This window comes from Mesocricetus auratus, unplaced genomic scaffold (genome assembly GCF_017639785.1).
Source record: "Mesocricetus auratus isolate SY011 unplaced genomic scaffold, BCM_Maur_2.0 Super-Scaffold_100020, whole genome shotgun sequence".
NCBI lineage: Eukaryota > Metazoa > Chordata > Mammalia > Rodentia > Cricetidae > Mesocricetus > Mesocricetus auratus.
Genome location: NW_024429201.1, coordinates 42106794 through 42118221, shown reverse-complemented (window position 1 = coordinate 42118221; position 11428 = coordinate 42106794). Strand labels below are relative to the sequence as shown.

The 11428-nt window shown below is 38.2% G+C and overlaps 1 protein-coding gene across 13 annotated transcripts in view; it reads right to left on the bottom strand.

Annotated features, from left to right (window-relative positions):
* Cast (calpastatin) overlaps positions 1-11428 on the bottom strand; it is a 104515-nt gene that overhangs the window by 46760 nt on the left and 46327 nt on the right. For all 13 annotated transcript variants that reach the window (XM_040728942.1, XM_040728931.1, XM_040728935.1 and 10 more), the window contains 3 exons: positions 2233-2271; positions 706-762; positions 113-226 (listed from right to left, as the gene is read on the bottom strand). In XM_040728942.1, the coding sequence (XP_040584876.1) occupies positions 113-226; positions 706-762; positions 2233-2271 (210 nt within the window). The remainder of the gene's footprint in view (positions 1-112; positions 227-705; positions 763-2232; positions 2272-11428) is intronic.

Below are 11428 nucleotides of genomic sequence, written 5' to 3'. Positions count from 1 at the left end.
ACTAAATCATACCAAATGCACCAGTGCAACCCAACAGATTCAACCTTGGGCCAATAGGGGTCATATTCTAATAGTAAGTTGCTTTTAGTGGCTTCATGTTCATCAAGCTCACCTTTGGTTCTGCTGATTTCTCTGACACTATCTTCTCATTTGATCTGGAAACTGCTTTTTCTTTACGAGCATGCTGACTTCCTGCCCCTGAAGCATGACTGGGAAGGTTTGGGGGCTGAAAGCATACACATACATTATTAACATGATGGTGGTTTAAAACAGTCAGATATTTTTCTTACAGAATAAGGGCTGTATTTATAGCAGTCTATTTTTTGAAGTTTTTAATTACACAAATATCAACCAGTGTGAGGCAAACCCCATGGTACTTTAGGTACAAAATCTGAAAGACTACAAATCCTCCCAAAACCATTAAGAATTACTGAACACGACAGGTGATGGTGGCGCATGCCTTTAATCCCAGCACTTGGGATGTAGAGACAGGAGGATTTCTGTGAGTTCGAGGCCAGACTGGTCTACCGAGCGAGTTCCAGGATTGTCAAGGCTACAAAGAGAAACCATAACTCTGACAAGGGAAAAAAAAAGGTAACTGAACACGGCTATTGCCACACGATGGCGCTGTGTCAGCTGAGGAAACAGGTCTGTCTCACAACAGAAAATGATACACAGGGTTAAGTCCTAGCAAAAAGTGCTTACCTCTGAGCTTTCCTTTGGCTTTCTTTCTTGAGACTTTTTCTCACGAGCCACGGATGGCTGTTAATTTCAAAGAAGTAAAAGCTGAATTAATGTATTGGAATCTGCTATTTTTATAATTACCAATTGGTCCATGAATTCAATCTGACTAAAGCACTCACTCTGTCCTCAGGAGAAACTCCAGGCATATACTGTAGTTAAAGTGACCTGCCAACAGCATCCATTGGTGGCAATTCTAGAGTCTTTCCTCTAGAAAGACATCCCCAAAGACACACTTTTCTCTAAACACTGGGCTGCTTTGGACATTCCCTAAAATTGATCAGCAGTGATGAGACTATCTACAGAGGCATCAAAAGACTAATGTGAGTACTACATTTGCTGAACTAAGTTTTTTTGTGCTCTCTGCCACCCATAGAATTCATTATGAAAAGTCTCTGTACATAGGAGATGAAATATAATCACATCCCCAAAGGTTCAATTCTCTTAACATTTGGCAGAAAAAAATACAAGCATTAAAATATGGAACAGAAGATAATTTTCAACTACCTGATAAATTCATCCCTCTAGAATCCCCCATGCAAAGACTGAAGGCAGGTCCCACTGACAGGTCTGTTACAGAATCACCCTATGGCCTGATCTGTATCTGTGCTTCCAAAGTTTCACTCCTCCATTCTCTGCCCTACAGAAAGCCTTGTGGTCTTATCTAATCATATGCTTAAACAGTTGAAAGAATGAAGTACACTCTAGAATCCACTTTTCTGTGGGGGCAGAATGACTTTCAGACTGGACAGCCATGGGCCAGGGAAGCAAGAGTTCCCAGAGGAAAAGGCCTGAGTGACTCACGACATCTCCACCAGCCCAGCAAAGACTGTCAAGATTAACTTGCCCACTGTCATCCAAAGGTCTAACAGCAGGTTCAGCACACTGCTCCTAGTGTTGCAAGGTACCTATAACTGTCCTTTTAAAGTTATTAGTGTTGCGTGTGCATGCATATGTGTCTGTGAGTATATTCTATGTATATACATGCATGAGTAAATGCATCTGTGTGAGCATGTGTGTATGTATGTAGGTGTATGCATGTGCATATGTGTATTTGTGTATTTGTGCATATGAGTATATGTGTATTTGTGAGTGCACGTTTATTTTTTGTGTCTGCACATGTGTGCTTGTACATGTATGTGTCATGGTAGAGTGACAATTGCACCATGATTTTCTCCTTCTGCTGAGGGTTCTGGGAGTTAAACTCAGGCCCTCAGACTTTCACAGCAAACACCTTTATTTCCCAGGCCATCTCCTCTGCTTGACATTTCCTCCTTTGTTGTTTCTTTAAAATCTAGATTTGAATAACTTGTGAGATACTTTTGTTTATGAAATATTGTATATCCTTTTAACAATGCGTGAACTTAATGTTATATATATTATATGTATTCTATGAATTTACATTCAACAGAATAGTCAAAGTTATTAAAATAGCTGACAAATCTCTTTATTCATATAGGAAACTCATTCATTATTATTTAAATTATTTACCTTACTTGATTGTGACTTCTCGGACTCTGTTTTCATAGCCTAAATTTAGAGAAAAATAATTTTAAAAAGGGAAAGAGAAGTTAAAAAATAACAATGGAGCCGGGTGTTGGTGGCCCATGCCTTTAATCCCAGCACTCAGGAGGCAGAGGCAGGCGGATCTGTGTGAGTTCGAGGCCAGCCTGGTCTACAGAGCCTCCAAAACAATACAGAGAAACCCTGTCTTGAAAAACCAAAAATAAAAAAATAACAATGGAGACAGTATAGCAAGATTGTGATAGAATTTCTTCAACCAAGTGATTTTGGTGTTATTATCAATATAAAATGTATGATTTAAGTTGCTCTCACAGTTCAGCTTTACTAGTCATATGGCAGCTAACACTTTATTTCTTGTTGTATGTATCAATGATACATAGAGAGTTTTACTAACATCCTTGTAGTAAAATCAGAAGCCACAGAAAATGTAATTCTTCCTCCCTCAAATCCAAAGACTCTGTCCATCCAAGCTACTGACATAAATTTTTTATCTCTGAAATACTTGCTATGGATTGGGTTCAGAGTAGGTAGATGGAGGCAGGCCTGAGGCACAGAGAGCACAGCAGTTATTATTAGTGCCAGCATGTGCTTGATGGTTAAGCCTAGAGGAAGCCTGTGATGGAGTCATGCTGTCACAGAGGACTGGGGACTGAGAGGCTGAAGGTACTAGTAAACAGAACTTCCAGGCACAGTGAACCACATCTGACCTGTCTTCTATGCCTTTTCTTGTCAGCTGGATGTGGTCCTTCCATCTGTTTGCAGACTGGAATGGCCTAACAATCTACATAAAGAGCCCAAATGTTCATTTCAAGATTCATTCTTCTAGCCTAACACATCTCCACTGTGAATATGTATCTAACTCTATGGGGATTTAGGCACATAAAAAAACCAAGGTACCAAGCAAGTATTTTGGCTTGTATATATATATATTTTTTCATGAGGATTTTCATTTAAAAGTTTAATTTTAAGGTTACATTTTTGTGTAAAAGCTACTATGATCATTTTTTCTATCTGTGTTTCCCATGTTTGACTATGACAAAAAAGTCCCAAGTGTCATTATCCATCCATAGTTTTAAAAACAGCTTTGTAAATTATGTGTTATATTCCTGAATGTAGAATTATACTGTAAAGTTCTAAGCATGCTTATAAAAGACTTTCTACTACAATGTTTTTACAGACTTTTAACCAGATAAAGGTGACCTGTCCAAATAAACAAAAATCAACATTGATGGAGGTTCATGTGGTTGGGACAGAAACTTCCATCCACAGGAGGCAAGGCAGAAATCAGCACTGAACTTGATTTATTTTTATAAATGTTCCAAGGTGGTGACCACAAATCAGTCCTAAAGCCCCCTGTTAACATTTTCCCTCTTTGATATTTGAAGATGTCCAAAAATTTCAACTTAAATTATTATTATTTGAAGAACCTAAGTTAAATATTCTCTTAATCTATCATATCTGGTGCTTTCTCAGTAAAAGGTACAGTCATCTTCATGAAATGCCTCCTGGTTACAGAAGTATTATTATTGTTTGAGGTAAAAATCTAAGTTTATTATTAAATGTTTCTAAAGAAATTTGGGGTCCTTTCACACTTGTCTTTGCTAATGAATTTTTGTTTGTGCTCCTCTGTGAATTTCCTTTTTGTTGTTGTTGTTGTTGTTTTTGTTTCAAGACAGCTTTTCTCTGTGTAGCTTTGGAGCCTGTCCTGGCACTTGCTCTGTAGATCAGGCTGACCTTGAACTCACAGATATCTACCTGCCTCTACTTCCTGAGTGCTGGGATTAAAGGTGTGTGCCACCTCAGTTTGGCTCTCCTTTTAGTTTACACAAATGCAGTTTATTAAATAATTTACAAAGGAAATAAGCCAGCTAGCAGTATCATAAATTGAATTAATCAATAGCTTGGAATTCACAATTTGGTGATCAAGATATTGCTTGGGAAAACTTTAAACTACAATTAATACTGTGTACTCAGACCTAGGAAGCTTTTGATATAATGCACATTTAAATCTATATTCACAAAAATTATGTTGGAAGTGATGGCACCAAACTTAATCCTAGTGGAAAAAGTAAGGCATTTGGGCCTATCTATAAGCTCAGTGGCACCAGGACCTTTTCCTAAGTTCAATTATCAGCTCTATTGTTATGTTCCATGACTCTCAGAGACAGTATTATTATTGTACCTCTTTTCGGTAAATAATTCAAGATCTAAAATGTCAAATAAGGTCCCAAGAAGAGTGTGTGATGGAGCTGGAGCTGTGTAGTCAGTTACAGAGCTTCATGGTCCCTATACTGGTCATAAGGTCATCCACAGTGGGCACTGGCTTTGGGACAGGCACTGTTCACCATTTGTTTCCTTTCAGTTGTCTGAAATGGGTGCTATTATCATGTTCCTTCGCATTGCACAGATAAGGAAACTGAAGCAAAGAGGAGCTGCCAAGTGCCATGGCTGGTAAAGAAACAGCATTCTCGGCTATGCTGTCTGGCTCCAGTGTCCGTGGACACTCCCAGGAACTACATCACCACTACAATTTATCTGACCTTCTATCCTACAGTCAATGGTATGAAAACCAATCTAACATTCCATGGGCAAGGAATTCAGGACACAAGTCTAGACATTCAATACCCTTCATACATAGTCTGGCCTACTTGAAAAATGCAAACAAGACAATGATCTGTCATTGCTATTTCCCTGAATTAGCATCTTTTCACTAAAAGCTCAAAGTATTTGCAGACATGAACCTATGAAGCTCAACATCTTAACACCTCCAAGAGGAGGCTACTACATTCATTACTATGTAATCACGAGAACAGCAGAGAACGAAGATATGATGATTGAGACATACCAAGGAAAGACAATAGAGGCCAAAAGTGGCCTAACCCTGTCAATGGCAATGCTGTATCACATGTGTCTCATTCTTTGTCCCCAGCCCTCTCTTCTACCCCTCATGTTCCTTCCTTCTTCCAAAATTTTGTTTGTTTGTTTTGACCTCCAGAAATTCTGATTTCAATGATTTGTGATACCCGAGGATTGCTGATACTTGCTCTGGAAACCATGACACTTGGAAATAAGCACTGGCCCTCAGGTAAATCACAGGATCATACCTACAGCTACAAGCTACCATAAACAATAAAAACAGCCCATATATCTGTCTTTCCCAGCATTCATGTCAAATCCAATGGGATTTTATTTTGCATTTTGTTTGTACATATTCCTTCTTTAGTCTTTCAGGATTAACATAGATTAAGGCAGCTAGGAACATCCCTCAAAGGTTGCTTGTACACATGAAGTCTCAATGTCTTAGGTTCAATTCCCAGCACTAAACACATGTTTGTATATTTGTATTTTTAAAAATAATTGAACAAATGACAACTAATTGGTTACTAATAGATAGTATAGTCAATATTAAAATATGATTAAGAAATTAATATGGCTGGGTATGCTCAGTGTGTAGGAAACCTGCCTCAGCAGCTTGGACGTTCTGGTGTCTGCCTGCATCACATTCTTGGCCCTGCTATGCCCTCTGCTTGAGGTAAGTCTGGGTTCCACACAGGTTCAACTCCCCTCAAGCCCTTGCTGGAACTTCCTGGGTCTGCTCAGCATGTAGTGAACCTGCTCTGGCAGCCCAGATTATCCAGAGTCTGCTGGCATTGCAGTCTTGGGCCCCCTTCACCCTCACCTTGAGCTTGAGCTTGAGTCTTGCCCCCCTTACACAAGCCCTCTGTGTGAAAAGAACACAAGGAAAGGCTACACCATCGAGAGTTGCCAATATTGAAGTCTTGGACCACCTACAATCACTGGGATACAAGAGGAGAGGGAGAGATGCCTAGATTCTGATGGTGTCATATTGGTTTTTCTGTTGTTGAATATGTTCTTATATTGTCATCTTCCCATTCCTTCCTCCAGTAGGGACTCTACACCAGCAAGAACTGAATATGCCAACGCAGATCAAGCAGAAGGGAAGGACTTTAAAGACAACTCTATGAAGATTTAGAGACCCTTAAAGAGGAAATGAGAAAAACCCTTAAAGAAATGGAAGAAAAAATACAGGAAATGGAGGAAAAGACAAAAAAAAAAAAACAAGAACTAAACAATCTCTTGAAGAAAGCAAGGATAGCCAAGAAAAAACAACCAAAGAAGTGAAGGATACAATTTAAACAGTTCAAGGCTTGAAAGCTGAAAAAGAGACAAAGAAAACGCAGAATGAGGGAATGCTGGAAACAGAAAAGCGGAGTAAACAATCAGGAACTACAGATGTACCAATAGAATACAAGAGATTAAAGAGAGAATCTCAGGTGTTGAAGACTCACTAGAAGAAACAGAGTCACCTACCAAAGAAAATCTTAAGTCCAACAAATCCATCACACAAATTATCCAGAAAATATGGGACACTGTGAAAATATCAAACCTAAGAATAATAGGTATAGAGGAAGGCAAAGAAATCCAGCTCAAGGATACAGAAAACGTATTCAACTAAATCATAGAAGAAAACTTTCCCAACCTACAGAAGGACATGTCTATGAAAGTACAAGAAGCTTACAGAACACCAAATAGACTGAACCACAAAAACAGTCCCCTTGCCACATAATAATCAAAATACTAAGCTTACAGTATAAAGAAAAAATATTAAGAGCAGCAAAGGAAAAAGGCCAAGTAACATATGAGGCAGACATATCAGAATTACACCTGACTTCTCCCTGGAAACCCTGAAAGCCAGAAAGTCCTGGATAGATATTCTATCAACAGTAAGAGACCGGATGCCAGTCCAGACTACTATACCCAGTAAAGCTTTCAATCACTATAGATGGAGAATACAAGATATTCCGTGACAAAACCAGATTTTAAAAATACATATCCTCTAATCCAGCCTTACAAAAATTACTGGAAGGAAATCTCCAACACAAAATATAGGGAACAGATAATTCCACTTTACCAAACACCAAAAGAAAAAAAAGGGGGGGGGGGCAAGAATCTACACACAAAACCAACAACAACAACAAATCCAAAGCAAACAAAAATTAACAATCAATGGTCATTAATAACCCTCAATATCAATGGTCTTAACTTGCCTACAAAAAGAAACAGGCTAACAGAATTGATATGAAGACAGAATCCATCCTTCTGCTGCATACAAGAAACACACCTCAACTTCAAAGGCAGATGTTACCTCAGAGTACAAGGTTAGGAAAAGATTTTCTAATCAAATGAACCCGAGAAACAAGCTGGTGTAGCAATCCTAATACCTAACAAATAAGACTTCAAACTAAAATCAACCAAAAGAGATGAAAGTCACTTCATATTCATCACAGGAAAAATTCATCAAGATGAAATCTCAATTCTGAACATCTATACCCTAAATACAAAGGCACCCACATTTGTAAAAAAAAAAAAAAAAATTACTAAAACTTAAATCACACATTCAACTCCAGACACTTATAGTGAGAGAAATCAACACCCCACTCTCTAGACAGTGATGGGGGAAGTCCTTCTGTGAATATGTTGATAAATAAAGTACTGTTGGCCAATAGGGAAGCAAGATTGGTGGGACTAGGAGTCGAGGAGGATTCTGGGAAATGTAGTCTAGATCTCCCAGGAGGAGAGGACATGTCAGGAGGACATCCTCAGAAAGATAAGTCCTTATAAAAATATATACTAGCAATTATGGGTTAATAATTAAGTGTTATTTGGGGGTTAAAGTGGCAAAGGGACCTGGGCAGGAACCCCACAACAAGACAGGACCACCAGACAGAAACTTAATAAAGTTACAAAAGAACTAACAGAAGTTATGACCCAATTAGGTTTAACAGACATCTATAGAACATTCCATCCAAACACAAAAAATATACCTTCTTCTCAGTGCCACATGGAACCATCTCTGGAATCGAAGACATACTCAGCAACATAGCAAACCTCAAGATATATAAAAAAATTTTGGAATAGCCCCTATATCTTATTGGATCACCATGGTTTAAAGTTAGAATTCAACAACAACACAAATTGCAGAAACCTGCAAAATCATGGAAATTGAACAAGGCTCAATTGCTCCATTCCTGGGTGAGGGAAGAAATAAAGAAAAATTCAGTTAGAATGAAGACTTATGGAACACTGTGAAAGCAGTGCTAACAAGAAAGTTCATAGGACTAAGTGCCCACATGAAGAAACTGTAGAATAGTCACACTAGAAAATTAACAGTACATCTGAAAGTTCTAGAACAAAAAGAAGAAAACTCACCCCACAGGAGTAGGCACCAGGAAATAGTCAAATTGAGGGATGAAATCAATAAAGTAGAAACAAAGAATCAATGTTAACGAACAGTTGGTTCTTTGAGAAAATCAACAAAATAGACAAACCTTTATCCAAACTAAAAGTCAGAGAGAGAACATGCAAGTTAACAAAATCAGAAATGAAAGGGGGAACATAGCAATGGACACTGAGGAAAATGAGAGAATCTTCAGGTCATACGTTGAAAACCAGTACTCCACAAAATTGGAAAATTTAAAAGAAATGGACAATCTTCTGGATAGATATCACTAACCAAAATTAAATCAAGAACAGATAAGCAATTTAAATACATCCCCTAATGAAATAGAAGCAGTCATCAAAAATCTCCCAACCTAAAAAGCCCAGGACAGATGGTTTCAGTGCAGAATTCTACCAGAAATTCAAAGAACCACTAATACCAATAATCCTCAAAGTGTTCCACACAATAGAAGCAGAGGGATCATTGCAAATTCTTTTTCAGAGGCTACAATTACCTTGATACATAAGCCACAGAAAGACACAACTAAGAAAAAGAACTACAGAACAATATCCCTAATGAACATTGACGCAAAAAATGCTCCATAAAATACTGGCAAATCCAATCCAAGTACACATCAGAAAAATCATCCACCATGATCAAGTAGGCTTCATCCCAGGTATGCATGAATGGTGCAACATAAGAAAATCCATCATATAAACAAGTTGAGAAAGAAAAACCACATGGTCATCTTACTTGATCCTGAAAAAGTCTTTGACAAAATCCAACACCCCTTCATGATAAAGGCCTTGCAGAGATCAGGGTTAACAGGAACATCCTTAAACATAATAAAAGCTATATACAGCAAACCAACAGCCAACATCAAACTAAATGGCAAGAAACACAATGTGATTCCTCTAAAATCAGGAACAAGACAAGGCTCCATATCTCTTCAATATTGTATTTGAAGTTCTAGTTAGAGCAATAAGACAACAAAAGGAGACCAAGGGGATACAAATTGGAAAGGAGGAAGTCAAATTTTCACTATTTGCAGATGGCATGACAGTTTACATAAGTGACCCAAAAACTTCTACCAGAGAACTCCTACAGCTGTTGAAAACATTCAGCAAAGTGGCAAGATGTATTTTTTTTAAAGATAACTAAAAAAAATCAGTAGTCCTACTGTATACAGAAGATAAATGGGCTGAAAAAGAAATCATAGAAACATTACCCTTTACAATAGCCACAAACAACATAAAATATCTTAGGGCAACACTAACCAAACAAATGAAAGACCTGTATGACAGGAACTTTGAGTCTATAAAAAAAGAAATTAAAGAACATACCAAAAAAACGGAAAGATCTCCCATGCTCTTAGATAGGAAGGATCAATATAGTAAAAATGGCAATCTTGCCAAAAGCAATCTACAGATTCAATCAATCCCCATCAAAATACCAGCACAAATCTTTGCAGACTTTGAAAGAGCAATACTCACCTTTATATGGAAAAACAAAAAAACCCAATGTAGCTAAAATAACCCAGAACAATAAAGGAACTTCCAGTAGCATCACCATCCCTTACTTCAAGCTCTACTATAGAGCTATATTAATGAAAACAGCTTGGTATTGGCACAAAAACAGAGAGGTAGACTAGCAAACACACTGAGATCAACAATTAATAAATGGGGCCTCCTGAAACTGAGAAGGTTCTGTAAGGCAAAGGACATAGTCAACAAGGCAAAATGGCAGTACACAGAATGGGAAAAGATCTTCACCACTCCCACATCTGATAGAGAGCTGATTTCCAAAATATACAAAGAACTCAAGAAGCTAGTCATCAAAACACCAAACAATTCAATTAAAAATTGGGGTTCAGAACTAAATAGAGAATTCTCAATAGAGGAATCTAAAATGGCTGAAAGACACTTAAGAAAGTGTTCAACATCCTTAGCCATCAGGGAAATACAAATCAAAACAACTCTGAGATACCATCTTTCATCTATCAGAATGGCTAAAATCAAAAACACCAATCACAGTTTATACTGGAGAGTGCAAACTTGTGTGGCCACTTTGGAAATGAGTATGGTGGTTTCTCAGGAAAATGGGAATCAGTCTAACTCATGATTCAGCAATTCCATTCTTTGGCATATACCCAAAGGATGCACATTCATACAACAAGGACATATGCTCAACTATGTTCATAGCAGGTTTTTTTTTGAATAGTCAGAACCTGGAAGCAACCTAGGTGCCTCTCAACTAAAGAATGGATGGAGAAAATGTTGTACATTTACACAATGGAGTATTACTCAGTGAGCAAAAAACAATGAAATTTTGAAATTCTCAGGCAAATGGATGGAACTGGAAGAAACCATCAAGAGTGAGGTAACCCAGTCACAGAAAGACAAGCATGGGATGTACTCACTCATATATTAGACATAGAGCAAAGGATTACCAACCTACAATCCACACTGCCAGAGAAACTAGGAAACAAGGAGGACCCTAAGAGAAAAATACATGGCATGAGAGGGGAGGGAGGTAGGAAAAAAAGAAGAGGAGAAAAGGAGCAGCGAGGAGAAGAGCAGGGATCAGAAAGACTGAGACAGAGGAGGAATAGAGGAGAGCAAGAAAAGAGATACCTTAATAGAGGGAGCCAATGAAATTTTAAAGAGTAATCTGGCATTAGGGAAATGTTTGGAGATCCACAAAGATGTCCCCAACTAAGAATCTAGGCAGTAGTGGAGACGTTGCCTTTGATGCCCTTCCCCTATAATGAGATTAAGGACTACCTTAATTGCCATCCTAGAGCCTTCATCCAGTAGCTGATAGAAACAGAAGCAGGCACCCACAGCTAAGCACTGAGTAATACTCCTGGAATCCAGTTGTAGGAGGGAGGAGGGTGGAGCAAAGGAATCAAGACCTTGCTGG